The sequence below is a fragment of the Simochromis diagramma genome, unplaced genomic scaffold (genome assembly GCF_900408965.1).
Source record: "Simochromis diagramma unplaced genomic scaffold, fSimDia1.1 OVJJ01000293.1, whole genome shotgun sequence".
NCBI classification, from domain to species: domain Eukaryota; kingdom Metazoa; phylum Chordata; class Actinopteri; order Cichliformes; family Cichlidae; genus Simochromis; species Simochromis diagramma.
Genome location: NW_024386801.1, coordinates 24,109,401 through 24,128,561, shown reverse-complemented (window position 1 = coordinate 24,128,561; position 19,161 = coordinate 24,109,401). Strand labels below are relative to the sequence as shown.

Below are 19,161 nucleotides of genomic sequence, written 5' to 3'. Positions count from 1 at the left end.
CCTTGAGGCAACTGTTGTTGTGATGCTATATAAATCAAACTGAACGGAATATTCAGATAAAACAAAAACACATTAGACAATTACAGTATTACATATTGAATTTATTCATGTACATATTCTTAAACTGCCCATAAACCTTTATTTTTAACTGTATTTGTTTCAAACATCACATTTATTCAGTTTTAACATCATTCAGTTTCATCATCTACACTTCAATTTGTTATAATACAACTGCTGCATCAATCCAAAGACAGTAAAGAAACACAGAAGGGATGAGAAGATAGCTCAGTGACTCACACATCTTTGGGGAAGATACTGAACCCAAATCCACTGCATCTGTGAGAGAGTGTGTGTGTGTGCTTAATTTTATTTTATTTTTTTAAGTCCAATTCAAAATGCCCTCAGACTCTGGGCTACTATGTGATGCTAGAACAAATTCAGTGTGCACTGGCAGAGTTCCCAAATCTCTGGAATGATCAAAATGTTTCTTTAGCAGAAAAATGTGTTACTCCGAACAAATGTGTATTGATTTGCAGTGCCCTTTCCCTCCAGAGTGGAAAGGTGAACTAAAACTACAAAACAATTAGCATCATCTGATTTTTATCTCGATGAATCCATTTTAATTAAATCTATTTTACCAAAAATAAAAGTAAAACAGAAAGTGTAAGTGAAAGTATGTCTAATTTCTGGTTCAAAGCCCCTAAAAAAACTTTGTCTGCACCAGTATTTCTTTATAATATATATTCATGACTGCACACAAAAACTGCTGTTACAAACATCTCTTTCACTTATCCTTATCAGGGTCACAGCTGGTAGCGCCTATCCCAGCTACCACAGGCGCAACATGCGGGGTACACCCAGGAAAGGAAATACAGACAGGACAAGACCCACTAACTGCAGGCCTTCATCCTGTGGGAGGAAGAGAAAACCTTCTTGCTGCGAGGCACGAAGGTTGAGGTTGAGTGCATCAGTTATTATATATGACAAATGTAATTTTTGCCTTCAGACACGCTTCACCTGTCCATCAGTCCGCCCAGCATATACAGTCTTTCCTATGATTAAAAGGAAATGACAATTTTCATTTGCAGTTTTTCTTTAAATGTGGACAGAAAGTCAGGTAGTGACAAACCCATTGATGTCTTATTTTGCTTTCCAAAAACTGCCTTCAACAACATTCAGATCAGAAACCATCACAGTATAAATACTTCTTAGAATAAGACAAGTCAGACAGGGACTCTGTCCCAGCAATGAAATGTAGTCCTGCTACACCTTCTTGGGTACATTAGTGATGATAGGTTTGGGGCGGATCTTAAAAATCAGTTTTGTTTTAATGAGTGCGGACACAGAATAAGATGTGGAAGCAGAGCCTTGTTGGTCTGTTTCCATTGCTTCCTGTGTCATTTCATCGTTGTTACTGCTGTGACTGCCCTGTGAATGGCCCGAGTGCTTGGTGAGAACAGCAAAGGGTTTCTCCAGTTTGACCTGCTTCCCGTAGATAATGTGATGTCCTACAATCAGCACTGGCACCCCCTGGTGGATGGGAAACAAAATAATAATTCAGTGGCAGTGGATTCTCAGCTTTCCCCCAACACAATGACCATTTACAAGAACAACTTAAGTACCACTTTTTCTTTGATCTGATGACTTGGTTATTTATTGACACAATAGGACTCATGGGTTCATTTTTGGAAGTCTGCTGTCTTAGCCCTAAAAAGGGGTATCAAACAGACGCTTAAATGCTAAGTTGATGGCAGTCTTGTGCAGCCACAGGCACAGCCCAACTGAGACAAGTGGAAGCGAATATTGTTGTTACTTCAGTTGTACATGTTGATATTATCATCAAGTATGCTGACTTCACGAGTCTGTGTGGCTGGTATGACCATGGTGTTTATGCTGGGAATGGAAAATTCCTAAGCATCTCATTTTCTCTCACCAGCCATTTTTGCACTGATGTGACTGCATTTTGAAACTGAATTAAATTAATCAAAGTACGCAGATGTTTTCGACATAACATAGCAGCTGTTTCTTCACATTCTGTTAACATTGTTAGCTAAGTTTGGAAGGCTGTAAACTATTTGCATTTCTTTAATTAATCTTTGTATTATCCAAAACATGCATTTAGGTGACACAATGACAATTCAAAACAAAACTGAAAATGAAAAAATTCAGAAAACAGAGCTTTTCATGTCAGTCTGCATTTTATACCAATACTGTCCCATTTCATAAATAAACTTGCTTTATTACTACCTAAAGTACTTTCTTCTGTGTGAGATTGTGCTATTCTCAAATAAACTTAATTTTAATTGATTTATAAACACTGCTATTATTTTTGAGGGAAATGATGCTGGATTTTAGTAAATACATAAATTATCTTTTTTGGGGGGCTATACTGTGTTTTTCAGCATGTTGTGTACCTCTTTGGTATACAGTAGATCTCCCATCACATTTCCTGCCAGACCAGAGTTGTGTCTAGACACCATCTCCCCCTGTAATTCCACCACCAGCCACTCGGGGGGACTGCTGCCATCCGGGCTGCCTCTACAAGAGCAGATGCATATCAACAGCCTATAAAGCAGTCATACTCAGCCTGTTTAATTCGGTAGATAAAAGAGCATATGTTATGTAGTTTGTTTTTAATTAACATAAAAAAAACACCAGATTAAAAGTTATATTTCAAGAGCAATACAACATCCTTTCAAAGTTGCGTTTAATAATGGCAATGCTGGACAATTAAGCAAAACTTTCTGATAAAATCCTGCCACCTTGTGGTGAAAGATTTCAATATATTTTACAGTTATAATTTTCTATAATAAAAAGGTACCCCTAAAAACTTAATTGTAAAAAAACAAACATTCAAGTGTCAATATATTCTAAAAAGAAAAAATATAAATATTCACACTGTTAGCTCAGGCACACACCACTCACATGTACGAAACAGATTCAACTTTAGACTTAAACCTTGACTTCCCTCATTCTCCTACAAACTTATTGAGCTAAAACAAGTATTTTGTCTCCGCATGTCTAATGTGATAGCAATACTGTATAATGATATAAATGTCAAAAAACCTAAATTTGTTAAAATGGGAAAAAAACCCATCTCATCCTCTGATAAATGCACCCGTCCAAGCCTACACAGGGATGTCTAACATTTCTCTCCCTCTCTGTCAGCATCATGGCAAAACCACAGGACCACAGATTTACTAGAGCTTGAATACCCAGGTCCTGAGTTTTAAAGAATGAGCCTTTTCTTACTTTTAACAAACCAAACATTAAGCCTTTCAATGGTCTAGTCTTTGTCAGAAGTGTTGCTGGACCATAAATCCCGCTTTAAATTTAAGTATCAATTCTACTCTCCTCTTAAAATGTGGCTAATGACACTATAGTTGTTCCGATCATTAGCGTGAACTTGCCTTGAGTATTTCCCCCATAAACATATATTTGGCACTAAGTAATGGAAAGATAAAGTTCGCTCATCAGTTTTACCTGATCATTATTTGAACCATCCTCCCGTCAATAACGATTAGCAATAACACTAACTAGTTTGCTACCGATGTAGCGCTTCAGCTGCAGTCACAAACCAGCACTCTTCACTCAGTTCGTATTCCGACAGTATTTCCCGCCCACTGTGAGCGTTTCTTCTTCGTCGTCTTCTTCTTCTTCGGCGCTTGACATCAACAACCAGGTGTATTACCGCCACCCACTGAACTGAAGTAACAAGACTCCGGAATGTAATCTACAGCACACGATGGGAGATTCCCATTCCACAAAGAATCCATGCACCAATTACCAACTCCCTGATACTTGGAGCAGTTGAATGAACCATTCCAATAAATCCATATGCAACTACTATCCACTACATTTTATCCAAGCCGTTGTCCGTACTGTCGACGTGATGACGTATGTCCATGAATCCACTACCGGTTCAAAGGGTAACAACGTGGGTCCTGGCGTGTCTCAGTTGGTGTTCAAGATAGTCTGGCAACAGCGAAGAGGCACAGTTGGTAACTTATGTTTTACATTAATAATTAATGCAACTGAATTACACGACGTGTTTGTAATGAGCTGTAAGGTGTTACACTTTGCTAACGAGTAGGTTGTCGCAGTGCTTCTTATATTAGCACACAGAGCGAGCGCTTTTTTTTTTTTACCTAGATGTGTGAATTTTGTGATATTTGGTTGATTAATATATTCAGCGCAGCGTGTGAGAGATTTTTAACTCGTTTACTCATTATGTACCTCAGGTGGCAGACCGGTGTTACAGTTCACATTAACTGGTTATGTTTATCCACATGTCAGCCCGTTGTAACGAACAAAGTAGAACATCTCAGGCTCCCCCACACCTGGGGGGCTGAGATGTTATAAGAGAAAGGGGGAGTCTAAGACGCGTTTTGACACACAGACAAACAAGCACACACAGACACAAACATGCATTCCCACCCTCATGCACGCATATATAAACACTCACCCAACATGGAGACACAGAAATGGACGCCGTACACACACACACACACACACACACACACACACTGCCCATACAAACTCTGAAGTCCTCCGGAAAAGACCCTAGGCCTCACTCCGTCCACTCATATGTGGTGTTGATGCAAAATCCTGTTTTTCCTCGCTTTTTCTTGAACGCGCTAACTCGGGAGTTCGAGGTATCTGGACTGGGCATTCAACATTCCCCGAGTTAGGGTCCGCGGCAAGATGGTGTAGGGAGCAGATGTATTGTAAACAACTCCACATAGCAAGATCCCGATGCACCGGAAGTTGTCACCCTCTCACCAAGCTCCTTTCTGATGGTCTTGTATCTCATCAGAGCTCATCTGACAGCTGTTTTGTCTCATCTATGGTGTACTATCACCATAGATGAGACAAAACTCATGTTGAGATGTGGCACAAGGGGGCATAACCAGTCTGTGGGAGCCAGAATTTTGACTGGGCTTCAAGGCATCAAATAGTTATTTCACTTAATCATGTACAAAAAAATTTATCATTTGTATCTATCTGGGGTTTTTTTCCTGAACTTTTGGATGATTTTTTTTTATCTCCATTACAGTGAAAAGACTGCTCATTTCTGTATATTTTATGAAGTGGAGATGGCGAACTTTTCATTTTATTGCTTTGATACAAGGTCTTAATCTTGTCAAACTTTGTGATATACTGGCAGGCAGAGGTGACTGCTCGTTGAAAAGGACGAAGCGTTTTATATGATAAAACTGCAAATTGTAAGAAACGTCTTTATGTATTCTAGGTACATTTTCAGATCAGCAGTAAGTGTTTTCAAACAATCATTTTGGGCTTTTTGGAATTGTCAATTTCTTACTAAGAAAAACCTTCAATGGACTTTGTGGTCAAAATGCCATTAAAGGTTGTTTTATGAGTATTGTTTTGCTTCTTTTGCCCAGCTGTCACTGAAATGAGACTACCTTTTTTCCCGTTTTCTAGTCAATAATGGGCGAGTTTAAAGTACACCGAGTCCGCTTCTTCGACTACATGCCGAGTGCTATCCGGACCATGGCGTTCAACAGTCAAACTGAGCGGCTGGCTGTGGCCCGGGCTGATGGCGCAGTAGAAATCTTCAACTTCAATGACAATTTCTTCCAAGAAAAGGTAATGCCATCAGATAGATGACATTACTGCATGGTTTAAACCATGCACTAAGTATTCATTCACACATCCAAATCATCCATTGGAACACCCGAGTTGGCTACAAGTATATAAAATCAAGCAGCTAGGTATGCAGACTGCTTCTACAATCATTTGTGAAAGAATGGATCAATTTCAAAAGCTCAGTGAACTCCAGCATTGTACTGTGAGAAGATGCCACCAGTGCAACAAGCTCAGTTGTGAAATTACCTCTCTACTAACCATTCCACAGTCCACTGTTAGTAGTACTGTAAACAGGAACTCAGCCATAAAATGGTACGATGTGTAAAATCACAGAGTGCGATCAGGTGCTGAGGTGCATAGTCTGCAGAAGTCTCCAACTTTCTGCAGGTTCATTTGTTACAGACCTCTAAACTTCATATGGCCTCCAGAACAATGCATAGAGAGATTCATAGAATGGGTTTCCACGACCAAGCAACTGCATCCAACCCTTACATCACCAAGTGTCACATACAGGTGGTGTAAGCACGCCACCACTGGTTCCTAGAGTAGTGGAAACATGTTTTCTTGAGTGATGGAGCGTTTTTCCATCTGGTAATCCAATGGATGAGTCTGGGTTTGGAGGTTGCTAGGAGAAGAGTACTTGTATGATTGCGTTGTGCCAAGTGTTACTTTTGGTGGTGTGGGGTTGTTTTTCAGGGGTTGGGCTTGGTCCCATAGTTCCAGTGAAAGAAACCCTAAACCCTTCAGCATACTCACACATTTTTGGCAATTTCATGCTCCCAACTTTGTGGGAACAGTTTGGGGATGGTCCCTTCCTGTTCCAACATGACTGCACACCAGTGCACAAAACAAAGTCCATATAGACATGAACAGTTTGGCGTGGAAGAACTTGACTGACCTGCACAGAGTCCTAATCTCAACCCAACAGAACATCTTTGGGATGAATTAGAGCGGAGACTGAGCCAGACCTCCTCATCCAACGTTAGTGTCTGGACTCATAAATGTGTTTATGGAAGAATGATGAAACATTTCCATAAACACACTCCTAACCTGTGGAAAGCCTTCCCAGGGAGGATGATGCTGTCACAGCTGCAAAGGGTGGGCTGGCATCATATCGAACCCTATGGATTAAGAATGAGATGTCCATCAAGTTCAAATGCGTGTGAAGGCAGATAAGTGATTACTTCAGCAGTATAGTGTAGTTTTGATAATGGCAAGAATATGCCTGGAAGATTAATTGTAGGGAACCCTTCACTGCTCTGTATCACTTTTTGTCACACTCTTAAACCATAGTGTTGTGTTTTTTTGTGCAGTAATTTCCCTCATTATTGAAGGAGTCAAGGATGAAGCCAACAGACACACTGGGTCTCCAACTCCTGCATCTGTAACATAACCATGTTAAAGAGCCTAGCCAGACACTCGAACTGCACAAAGAGACACATCCACCTCACCGTTTGAAGTGTGGATGATGGGTGGATGTTCAAGACCAAGGCTTCTGGTTACTGTCCAAATTTCTTTCTTTTTTTATTGCTAAAAGCCAATGAAAGTGGTTAAATGTAGCCACAGGCATGATGATCACTGCTGTGGGTGAGAGATGTGTCAGGTGCCAAAACTCAGGGGTTTGCATTTTTCTACATTTTTCCAAACCCCTCAATCGCATAATGGAGTTTTGTAAAAGTGGTCTTGAGGGTAATAATATGATGCTAAAATTATTATTAATTTTTGTTTTGTGTATTATGTACTTTGCTTTTGTGTTGTTTCTGTAATGGCAGAAGGAAGGTAGATGATTCACGGCTGCAGACCAAATGTCAGGTACAAATAAAGAAACCTGAACCTAACCTCCACACTGGTTTTAATTTTCTCAGGTGATCCCAGGACAGGATGGCCGAGCTATTGAGGCTCTGTGTTGGGTGGGCCATCGACTGTTCAGTGCTGGTTTGAATGGAGAGATCACAGAGTATGACCTGGAGAACCTGAGGCCCCAGTATACTGTAGATGCATATGGAGGACCAATCTGGACCATCAGTAGCAACAGCCAGGGAACACAGCTGGCAGTGAGTGTAAACCTTCTGGATGTTATTTTACACTTCAGATATTTCCTGTGTCGGACTCATCAGGAAGTCTTGTTGATACATTAATCACAAGAAATGTTTTCTGGGTCAGGTTGGTTGTGAGGACGGGACTGTAAAGATATTTGCAATATTGGAGGAGAGGATCCAGTTTCAAAGAAACCTCAACAGACATAAAGGTAAGACGACAAACTAGTTCACAGGTCTTTTCTTTAAAGAGTGTAAATTTCTGTCTTTAAAATGGCTACAAACGTTAGACAGTGAACAGTAGAACAGCTAATATTACTACAGCTGCGATTGTCCGAAGCGTCTGTGTGTTGTATTGAAAACAGATCAACTGAACTTAAAATGGTGTCAGGCTGTGCTTTTGCATAATACAAATTTGTACCACAAATGGTGCAGCGAGTTTTTTCTGACTCCAACTTGGAGTCTGCGCTCTGGAGAGACAGAGACAGCACCTATACTAATGAGAAGATAAGATCATTTGTGTTAGTAACCACTGGATGACAAAACTGTCTTAAATATTTGTGTTTGTGAACCCGCCTGATTCAGTTGTATTTGACCTCTTTAGGACGCATCATATCTTTGTGCTGGCATCCATCGAGTGCACAGATTGCTGCTGGAATGACTGACATGATCACAATCTTTGATGCAGAGACGGGTATTTTCTCCTTGAGCTGCTTTGCACAATTAGCAGAAATACAATCAGTTAAAACTGAAATGGAGCATGAGAAGAGATGTGTGTTCTTTACTGATGTGATTGTGTTTGTGACTGCAGGGCATGCTACACGCAGACTGCTGGTGGACAGGGCTATGGGAGCATCAAAGAATAAAGAAGTGGTTGTTTGGAGTGTTGGTTATCTGTCCGACCACACCATCATCAGTGGTGATTCTGCAGGAAAGGTCCAGATCTGGAACGGACTCACAGGAACTCTGGTTAGAACTTACCTGGTCACCAAGTGGGATGTTCTGGTTCTGTCTGTTTCAAAGGTGAGATGATACACTCACTGCTGCAGCTAGCTATGGGTGCACACACCTGTAAAGTCACTGGTTATAAATGCTTCACAGGATGAGAGCAGTGTCATAGCTGGAACATCCGAGGGCACTGTCATCCAGTTCCAGTTCATCTCCTCAACCGTGGACCAGCATGATAAAGAGTGGGTCCGGACCAGGACGTTTCGAAACCACTCCCATGATGTGAGTGCACTTGCTCACACAGACACCGCAGTGGTTTCTGGAGGTAAGTGTTAAATCTGCTTTTAGAAGTTTCAATATGTAATCGGTTATTGTTGATGTTTCAAAGTTTATACAGGCGATGAGTCCACGATTCTGTCAGTAAAGATGTTTTCTAAGTGTTCTTTTAATGTTGCTATTGACATGATGGCTGGTAGTGAAAGATGAGCTTTGTAGGTGAAGCTGTAACTGAACTAGGTTTTTGATCTTCCAAAGGAGTAGAGCTGCCTTATTAGGTTAAAGGTACAGTCAGTAATTTTAGGTCATTTAATAGGGAAAAAAGATATTATGCTCAAATTTACAGAGATTAATGTGTAATTAAATTTTCAAACAAAGTGATGCATTCACATAAATTTATCTTTTAAAAATACATAGGAGTAATCACGTGAGCTCATACGTAGTACACCAAAGGCACAGGGACAGACGTCAGAGGTGTTCGTGTGCCGTAGAGACATTTAAATGTGTGCCAGCATGAAGGTTCATGCTGTTTAATCATTGGAGACGGGCTCCCCAATAAATGAATGAGAAGGAAAGGGAAAAAGCGTCTTAATAAAATGTCATCCTCCTCACCTCAAGCAAACATAGAAGTTAGTATTTGCAGCATATTTTAACATGTCTTTTTTGGTTTTTTTAGCCAATATTTCAGCCTTGAAGTTTCCTGTGACCTGCTCTCTAGAGCACCCATTCCCAAATTCAAGAGTGCTGTGGCCTACTTAAAAACAAGAAACTCCCATAGAGCCCACCCAAGCTTAAATCTTCACTCTAATCAAAAGATGAGGGAGAGTTATGTCCTTGTGAATGTTACCCAGTCATACGCAAAGTGTTAAGGACAAAGTGAGACTCACCTGCCACTTAGACACAAACCTAAATACAAAAGCAGTAAATTCAGGTCAATGTAATGAATAATATCACAAACTAACCATCCCAAATTATGTGTTTTAATTTGCTTTTTATATAAAAAAAAAAATACATTTATATGAATATGTAGCTGTACACAGAGTAATTTCAAGCTGAATTTGTTATTTCTGCGGCCCATCTGCAGTAGTATCTTTGTGGCCACCAGGGGCCCCCGGCTCACTCTGAAAATCACTGATCTAGAGATGAATGTAGGAATGCAAGTATTCAACACTATGTGTTAACCTGCCACCTCCCCAGGACAAAGTCTGTGATGTCAGATTGCCTGATGTGCAAAGTGTAGGTAACTGTGCATTTACCTCTACAAAGAGGGCATCACCAGTGTTGCCTCCAGTTCATCCTCTCAAGGCAGCAACCTCACCTAAATAACACTGAGTATTTCCACTTGTCCAGAAGCATCTGGAGCAGACTATTTTCTGCTGTTTGGTACATGTGAGAAACGAAGGCTGGAAAATGTGGAATATAAAGGATGGCTCGCTTCTGTGCTTCAAATCTGTGCTCATTCTAATGGCCAGTACAGGCAACAACCCTGGTTGCACAAAGAAGTTGGCTTGTTTAGAAGTCTTATTGAACACAATGCCATGTCCCTATTAGTGGTCTGTTTGTGGTTATGGTAGTGTCCAGATGGATAATAGAGCTGTCTATAGAGAGGGCCTGTCTTTTAAAAGTCAAGTTGCTGTTGCTGCCTTTAGTTTTACATTCAAATTCAGTCATGCTGGTCTCATGATGTGTGTTTGTAAAAAGTTAAGGTGACAAAAGGAAAAATCATTTGGGATCATGCAAATCAGCACATTAAATCAAAGTGGCTAAAGAAGCAACCCAGGGATTTAAAGTTTAGATGTAAAGTTTCGATATTTTCCTTCAGGTATGGACACCCAGTTGGTGGTGCGCCCATTGCTGGATAAGGTGGAGAAGAACACTCAAGAGTCAGCACTGCGCAAAATAGCTTTTCCACATGTGAGTAGAAGAAAACCTCGAACAAGTCGATTCAGCTAAAGTGGCGTCTTTAAAATTGAACTAACCTGTTATTCTATCTGTATTTCATGGATTAGCCTGTTAACAAATTATTCTGAAGCACTTTAATAATGTTTAATACCATTTATTAAAACCAATGTTGTCCATGACTGTTCCTGTTACAATGTGCAGTGACCTTTTTTTCTGTCTTCTTGTAGAGGAGCCTGGTTGGCTGTGCAAAGAAAGCTGGACTCCTTCTCTTCCAGTTCCCTGATCGCTTAGAGCTGTGGAAACTTGGAGAAAGTGAAGGACATGGTGAGCAACACACTTGCATAGAGAAACATTTAACTATAAGAAAACGTAAGGAGCTCTTTGATCTACGTAGTTAATCAACAATGAAACAAAAAAATTCTACTGCTATTGAGAATAATCCCCTTATTGTGTCTGCTTCAGCTTTGTTCGTCGTGCTAATTGTGCACTCAGCACCTTCACTGATTTGCTAACAATAAAAATTGCCCTTGAAGGGACAAATAAAACAAATGATTATTTCCAGTTCCACAGTTTATTCATGAATACTACAGCAGCTTTGCATGAATTAAGTGCGACCGTGGCTCAGGGGGTTGGGAAGCGTATCTGTAACCGGAAGGTCGCCGGTTCGATCCCCGGGCTCTCTGTCCTGGTCGTTGTGTCCTTGGGCAAGACACTTTACCCTACCGCCTACTGGTGTTGGCCAGAGGGGCCGATGGCACGATATGTCAGTCTGCCCCAGGGCAGCTGTGGCTACAACTGTAGCTTGCCTCCACCAGTGTATGAATGTGAGAGTGAATGAATAGTGGTATTGTAAAGCGCTTTGGGTGCCTTGAAAAGCGCTATATAAATCCAATCCATTATTATTATTATTATTATTATTATTATTAAGTCCGGTAATGAGAATCCTTGATGAGTTAATAATAATAATAATAATAATAATAATGACAGCAGGTGTACCATCGCCGTGACGACCTCCATCGCTGTGCTGTGTTTGTGTCGCATACTGCGTCACAGGACTTTTGGCTGCACTGCTGTAACAATCCCACATGCATTAGGTGGTGCTCAGTTGTAATAGATGTGGCAGAAACCGAGTGGAGTTTAATCGAGTTGTGCTGAGTAGGTACTGCTGGAAAAGCTAAAGTGTAATAATTCTGTTATGTACACACAGGAAAACCTGGTGACCGTCTACCTGTGAAGAGGAAACCAGAGAAGCTGATCGAGCTGAAGAGGAAGGTATGTGTTAATATTTTCGATGTATCCGTAGTTTCTTTCAGAGCAACATTTGGTTTGCTGCAACGCTCTAAAAGTTGGCTGCTTCCTTTCAAGCTGTGGCGTCAAGGCTTTTCTGTTCACAAGGAATGTCACATTTTTAGAAAGTCTACAGGAAAAAACAATTCTCTACAATCATGAAATCTGGTAGCTTATCAGTGTTTAGTTGACATAAACACTAAAATATATAATCTGTCTTGTTTGTGTGTTTAACGCCCTTATATGTGCGAAAAGTGTTTTTACAGTGAAGTTTTTTGTGTACGTCCTGTGATTCACAAAATAACTTTATAGGACATTTGCTAAAACTGTAACAGCATGATTGCACACATAGTAAGAGTCCAGCAAAACATCCTAAGAATAGAAACGTCCTTTATTGTAATTGTACATGTGCAACAAAATTGGGGGTGCACTGCAATTGTATTATGTCTTTATAGTGTGTTAAATAAATACATAAATAATAATAAAATTAAAAATTAAAAAAACAGCCTTTGACCTTCTAATTCTAATGTGACCAGCTTTAAATATAATTACATTGTGTCTTCTAATAAAATACATTTAATTTAATTGCAGGGAAATGATGTCCCTAGTGTGTTAGTGTGGCCTTTGTGTTTCCTTTCAGTCAGATTGAACAAGACACTTAACAATGACCCTTGAAGAATTAGTTTTAGGCGCTAGTGTGCTTGATGTATCCATACTTTGTGTGTCTCTTCCTGCAGGGAGAGGATCACATCTGCTGTAGTGCTTTGTCTGCATGTGGAGGCTGGTTGGCATATTCCACTGTCTCCAGTGTTCGTCTCTACAGAATACAGTATAACAACACCATCAGCATTAACAAGGTGGGTACCTTAGCACGAGCATGCCTGTGACATTGCACTTAAATAACACAACTTTAAATCATAGCAGGAGTTTTTGTTTTCTTTTGTTTTTCTAAAGGTGTAAAGTAACTTCAGCAATGTATGTGTCTTAAGTACTGTGTGGGATGTCCCTCTTGTCAAGAACTGTGAGTGCAAACAGTGCACAGTTATCACAGCTCTTCTCTCAATGCACCACAGAGTGGCTAAAACTAACATTTACCCCCCTTGAGAAGCTACCGGGGTGTAGACCGCAGGTTCACTGGATGTGTCAATTTACCATCCAACAAAAGTTTTTACATGTAAAGCTGCTCAAATAATCACAAGAGTAAAATGATGCCTTTGACTAAATATAACAAAGTGTGATGGTCTCTGTGTCTTCATCTCTCCAGGTGTCCAAGCTGCCTAAAGAGCTTCGCTCGGTCCACCAGCTCTGCTTCTCCTCCGACTCCTCCAAACTCTTTGCTTCCTCCTGCCAATCTTCAGTTATTGTTGTTGCTGTCAGTCAACAGGAGTGCAGATATCTTCATACCCTTAAACATAAGACAGGTGAGTGGAAAGCCAGGAGCACAACCCACAGAAGCCAAACCAAACGGAAAGACAAGACAGTACCTTAAACACAATATATTGTGTACATGCATCATATTTTGAAGCAAATTAATGCCCAGGCCTGAGTGATCTCACCAAGGCTAAAGTTCCAAAAATGCATTCGAGTGAATGCATTTTTGGATCTTGAAGCTGGCTCCTAGACTCCATGCTCCTCGGAGCTTGTTAGTGAGTCCAGAGTCCAACACACACACACACACACACACACACACACCATTGTGTGCATTTTTTTCCCCCCACTTTTCTATCCAGGTATAGTTTTACTGCGCTGGGAAACTGTTTGGGATCTTTGTCATGCTGATAAATGAAACCACTGTCCAGATGATATTGCATGGTGATCAAAAAGCTGACAGTGATTGTGTGTTCATTTAATTACAATTGCAATAATTTTAACAATACTTCTGGTTGAAAAATAATCCTAAGCCATGGCAGACGTTCCACCATGTTTTACAGATGCCTGTAAACTCGCTGTTCTGAGCTCCTTTATACATGTTTATGACGCATCAAAAATATCAAATTTGGATTCATCTTAGCCTTCTTGTAATAAGATTACGGTACAAGAAGGTCTGGCCCCTTGGAAGGAAAATATAAAGAAATGATTGCACTAAACGTTCTCCCTCAAATGTCTAGGGACGGTTCTGTAAAGCCCCGATATTTACAGGGACAGATCAAAGCCGGACTTAAATGGTAACCAGTAGGCATTCCCGACCTGATGCAGCTCCTTCTGTCAAGTTATTGTTTCCTCTTTGTAGATTGTAGCAGTTGACTCAACTCTTGCTTAACTCTCCTCAGGCTTCTTGCCAGAGATCCTCACTGCTTCTGCTCCATGATGCAAATTGCCAGTGTGGTCACATGTAAACGAATCCTAATGCACGAAGGCCATTCCCTGCCAGTGCTACATGCAGCTATACTGTGCAGTTGTAACTGTTTGATAACATCTTGCATAACTGGTGTGTGTATGTATGTGTGTTGGATATCAAGGTTCCAGACAGCCAGTGCACCTCCTTTGTGCCAGTGATGATGGTAAATGGCTTGCTACAGCAAACACTGACTGTGAGATCCACATCTACAACCTCCACAAGATGAAGGTGAGTTCTGATTTATTGATGTGTCAAACTTGAATCATTTTTGATACATTGGAGTTTGTAAAATTTTAATTTTTGTTTTGTTGTAGCTCCACTGTATGGTTCCTGTGTACAACTCCTGTCCGACTACAATCGCCATCCACCCAGTGACCAACAATCTCATCTCTGTGCATGCTGACCAGCAGGTCAGAAACAGCTTAAGATTTAGTTTTACTCAGATCTCATAGTAACCAACAGATCCTGTAACTGCATGTGTTCTCTGTCGTGTGCAGATCTTTGAATTCTCCTTGGTGCAGAAGGAGTACACACAGTGGAGTCGAAGACTGCAGACACAAGGACTGCTTTCCCTGTGGCTGGAGCGGGACACGCCCATCACCCACATTACCTTCAACCCGAAAAACCCGGATCACATCATTCTGCACGACACATACATGTTCTGCATCATTGATCAGAGTCTGGTATGTGTGTGCATGTCCAGAGCTGTGTTAAAATAGTTGGCCCAGGCGTCAGTGTGATAGAGATGGAGGAGAAAGCTGAATATGATTCAATGGTCTCGATAAGCTTTAATAACAGGAAGTCCAGAACCAGTGGCAGCCCTGATCATGTGACTAACACCACTGTGCTTGCCTCTCTCTTCATGCTACATCATTATAACTAATTCAGCAGTGTTGTTTTTGAGCACACAAAACTACAAAGCACTGCAGACTTCTGTGGAGAGCAGCAGCTGTTTCTGTGGTTTCCTACTATGGACACCACTGCAGTTTAAACATCTGTGTGTGTCTGAGTCATGAGCAAACATTTTAACCCCCTCCAAGGATTTGTGGACAGTTCAGCAGTTATTTCAGACCTTGTTGAACATTCTGTGGTCTGCATTTATACTCATCTTCACTGATGTTCCCTTGTATGACTGATTAACTAATATCTTTGGATTAGTTTGTATGTATCCATTAGGACAATTAATCGAGAAGTCCTCGGGAGAATTTTTGTTATTCCCGCCAGCTTTTGCCTTGAGCATCCAGCTGGCGCCAGGGGGGCCGCATGAGAGGAAGATGGTAGTTGTTTTGGTTAGTGCGAACGAACTGCTTCCAATTTTACAGTTGGTCTAATGTCCGTCACTGGTCACCAGGTCTCTCAATTCCCATTGTTCTTCTTCAAGATGTTATCCATATAGCAGAGCCATGAGCTTCTCCAAGATCTTATCCATATTGCGTTTAAAAAAAAAAAAAAAAAAAAAACACACAGTCTGAGTACTCACAGCCCTGCCCATCGTCTATCATGTCGGCCAGCCTTGTGGGATTTTGAACAGCTATAGCCGCTTCATGTTCTTCGATAAGCCAGGTCCGAGCCAGCTCCAATCAGCCGTTCAATGTCCTCCATCGAGAGTGTCGCCAGACACACAACGCAACCGACCATCGAGTATCTGGCAGCAAACGTCTCCGCAGGACAATCAGGCTCTCCCAAGCCCAGGAGGGTGTCAGTTCTGTTAAGGGACCAGTTGATCAAATCCATAATTCTTCTTTAGGTTTTTAGAGAACAAGTCTGGGAGACTCTCTTAGGGTTAGAATAAGCGTGACTATACAAAAGACATGAGAAGCCAAGCAGGAAAGATAAGGGAGAGGGAGAAGGAGAAAGTGCGACCGCCTCTGTCAAGAGCTGGCTATATTTTTAGAAAAAATAATTTTGAGAATCTTGAGGCTTTACTAATCTCTTTCTGTCACTGTGTATTTCTGTGTCTTTGTATCTACATGCAGCCCTTCCCAGAATTGAATGCAGTGCTCTGGAATCAAATGACATTAAAGAGCCTTCCTGTGTCACAGAGGATTGGACAAAGCCATGCCTTTAAGATCTGTAAGAGTTTCCAGGTAGGATATTTATGGTGACTACAATCTTTTATTTTACTGCTTCAAACAGTAGCGTCCGCTTCACACTCAGCTATGTTTATAAGCGCACATGTAGTAGTTTTCAAGGATGAAATCCCACCTTGTGAAATACACATCATCACAGTCAGACAAATAATTCAGAGCTGCACGGTGGTCAAAAAGCAAAGAAACCACCTTGTTTCAAATGAGACATTTGAGCAATGTCGTTGTTGTTGCAACAAATAAACAATAAACTACAAATAATAAAAAATAACTTTCAGCTTCCATTAATCCTTCACATGAAGCTGTTATACTAGCTCGCACACTTGTAGCCACGTGTCACTAAAGTGTGACTGTTCTTCACTGTGAGTGAGGAAGACACAAAGTTAACCAGAGCAAACGAAAAGAGAAAGTCCTGCTATTGGCTAAAGTTATAAACATGCTGGAAAATAATACAAGTAACTGAAATTTGTTTTTTATATATATATATAAATCTGTTTCATCTGTTTTTGTGTTGTAAGGTGAACTATGTCAGGTAAGGGTGGATGTACAGCAACGGTTTTCAGTTCATTATTCGTAGTTCAGTCCAATAGCAGAGCACTTTATTTTTAGATTCGTGTAAGGGAGAGAAGATCCTGGAAGTTTAGAACTAGCAGTTCCTTGTTTGTCTGGAATTTCAAGTCCCACAGGACCTTGGCACTGTTGTTCACAACCACAGCTGATGATATCTTCCAGAGGGAGACGGCGGCACAAATATTCCTGTACACTATCACAACCACTTGGTTGTGTGTCTCAGTTTATGCCGTTCCAACTTGTATCTCACATTCTGCTAATGTGTGTTGTAGATTGTAGCACTTGGGTTCGTTGGCTGTGGCAGACGCCTGCCTCTGTGGATATTATACTGGTTATACGTTCTTGCATAACCAGTGCTTGGAGTTCGTCAGAATTTGTGGGTTTTGTTTGTCCACCCGCTTCTTGAGGATTCACTGCAAGTTCTCAGTGGGTTCTGTGCCGTTTCCTGGCCATGGATCCAGAATTTTGATGCTTCTTTCACCAAGCCACTTAGTTACCACTTTTCTGCTGACATCTCTTCTACTGATCTTTTGTCCCACAGCACCTCATGTGTGTCAGTCTATTGGAGGATCTCTCTCTGGTGGTAGTGGAGCGCCCCCTCCTGGACATCATGTCTCAGCTGCCAGCACCTGTCCGCCAGAAGAAGTTTGCAACCTAAAAGTACATGTGATAGGATGAGATTGTTACCTCGTTGTATTAATAAGTATCCATTTTGTACAAAAAGTTTTGATAATGTAATTTGAAAATAAAATAAAGTATTTACTGTTATCTGTGTTGGATGCAGAAGTGCGCTGAAATCTTTGTCTCTTCTTCACTTAATGTTATGAACTTGCTGGAAACCAAAAGTGTAAACAAGACTGGAGCTATATGATGGGGAAAAGACAAATGATGGAACGTTTCAAAGACACAAAGACCTGGATGACTTCTAATCTTTAACCTGGATTTCCTTTTCCTTCAGTGTGACTATTAAACAAATATGTAGGACTGCATTTGCACAAGATCTCTATAATTGGAAACATCCTGTCTCAGTAGTGCTGAAAACTAGTTCATGCATGACTTATATCTCACAGAACTGTATGCTTTTAGAGAAAATAAAGCCAAATGCCACTCTGATTACAGTACTGTTGACATATGAAGCGAACGTTTTTAAACCTGTGCTTTGGTGTTAATTTGTGTTTTTAAAATGTTCATGTTGTTCCCTTTAATGGAATAAATTAATCTGCACAGTTAATTAGGAAAGAATCATTTATAGACACTTGGGGGGAAAAGTCTATAGTATTACATTACCTGAAGTATACAAATGGTAAATATATTCTATTAAATCTAAAACGTGTCACCTCTCAGTATAGATGGTCTTTGATTCACTCTGCTTATGTAGCGCTAACACAGAGAAACCCACAACCAATCATACCTACAACCAATTTAGAATCACCAGCAAACCCTGACCCCACTAACTGCATGTCTATGGGCTGTGGGAGGAACCCCGAGAGGACCCACCAAATGAGAGCTCAGGATGTTCTTGATGCACAACTGTGCTTCCCATGTGGGTAATTAATGACTGTGAAATATCCATAAATCACCCCCCCCCCCCCCAATTCAAGGTTGTCGATTAGCTAAAGCATGCCACTTAAGAGATGTGGTGGGCTGCAGAGTCACCGACAACAATTCAAGCTCACATTCACACATTTCAGAATGAGGTCATTGCTTTGAGTTTGCATGCTTTCTCCGGGTTCTTCGGTTTCCTCACACCAGGTTAGTGATTTTAAACTGATCAGTGGTGTGAATTTGAGCGTGAACCCGACAGTTAACTGGACACAGCTGGGAAAGGCTTGAATACCCCCTCAAACAAGAAAAATAAACCGATTGACATTGTTTTTTCTGTCCGAGACCAGAATAATATCCACTGTATATGCTTAACTGTATTTACTTTAAGTATCCTCCAAAATAATAACATTACTCGTAACTATGGCACATTCAAGTATCACCTTGGAAGAAGTATCATCTCTCAGTGTTGCCTCTGCAGCAACAACTTTGACTTGTGTAGGGACTCTGTACCAAAGATATGTAACTACTGACTGAAGTTTGCCTTTTTTTTTTTTTTCTAAAT

The 19,161-nt window shown here is 40.7% G+C and overlaps 2 protein-coding genes across 3 annotated transcripts; one reads left to right on the top strand and one right to left on the bottom strand.

Moving 5' to 3' along the window:
* Positions 1-374: 374 nt before the first annotated feature.
* Positions 375-3,773, bottom strand: chtf8 (CTF8, chromosome transmission fidelity factor 8 homolog (S. cerevisiae)). Its single transcript, XM_040026699.1, has 3 exons — positions 3,484-3,773; positions 2,415-2,538; positions 375-1,530 (listed from the first exon to the last, which is right to left on the bottom strand). The coding sequence occupies exons 1-3, from the start codon at positions 3,501-3,503 to the stop codon at positions 1,264-1,266; spliced, it is 411 nt and encodes a 136-aa protein (XP_039882633.1). The 5' UTR covers positions 3,504-3,773; the 3' UTR covers positions 375-1,263.
* A 112-nt stretch (positions 3,774-3,885) lies between these two features.
* Positions 3,886-18,285, top strand: utp4 (UTP4 small subunit processome component). Of its 2 annotated transcripts, none has more exons than XM_040026696.1 (17): positions 3,886-4,001; positions 5,446-5,610; positions 7,476-7,664; positions 7,774-7,858; positions 8,251-8,340; positions 8,458-8,669; positions 8,748-8,919; positions 10,693-10,784; positions 11,000-11,096; positions 11,980-12,044; positions 12,797-12,916; positions 13,324-13,480; positions 14,519-14,625; positions 14,712-14,807; positions 14,895-15,080; positions 16,374-16,484; positions 17,596-18,285. In XM_040026696.1, exons 2-17 carry the CDS (start codon positions 5,452-5,454, stop codon positions 17,710-17,712), a joined length of 2,055 nt encoding a protein of 684 aa, XP_039882630.1. In that variant the 5' UTR covers positions 3,886-4,001; positions 5,446-5,451; the 3' UTR covers positions 17,713-18,285. The 2 variants fall into 2 exon arrangements, with proteins under 2 accessions (XP_039882630.1, XP_039882631.1); XM_040026697.1 differs by having other exon boundaries at positions 3,940-3,992.
* The last annotated feature ends 876 nt before the right edge of the window (positions 18,286-19,161 follow it).

Bases quoted from the DNA above. Each gene is read 5' to 3' on its own strand.
- chtf8 (XM_040026699.1), bottom strand. From the start codon at position 3,503: ATGGTTCAAATAATGATCAG. The intron at 2,539-3,483 runs GTAAAACTGATG...CTGCTCTTGTAG, and splicing joins ATGGTTCAAATAATGATCAG to AGGCAGCCCGGATGGCAGCA. The intron at 1,531-2,414 runs GTACACAACATG...CCCATCCACCAG, and splicing joins ATCTACTGTATACCAAAGAG to GGGGTGCCAGTGCTGATTGT.
- utp4 (XM_040026696.1), top strand. From the start codon at position 5,452: ATGGGCGAGTTTAAAGTACACCGAGTCCGCTTCTTCGACTACATGCCG. The intron at 8,341-8,457 runs GTATTTTCTCCT...TTGTGACTGCAG, and splicing joins AATCTTTGATGCAGAGACGG to GGCATGCTACACGCAGACTG. The intron at 14,626-14,711 runs GTGAGTTCTGAT...GTTTTGTTGTAG, and splicing joins ACAACCTCCACAAGATGAAG to CTCCACTGTATGGTTCCTGT.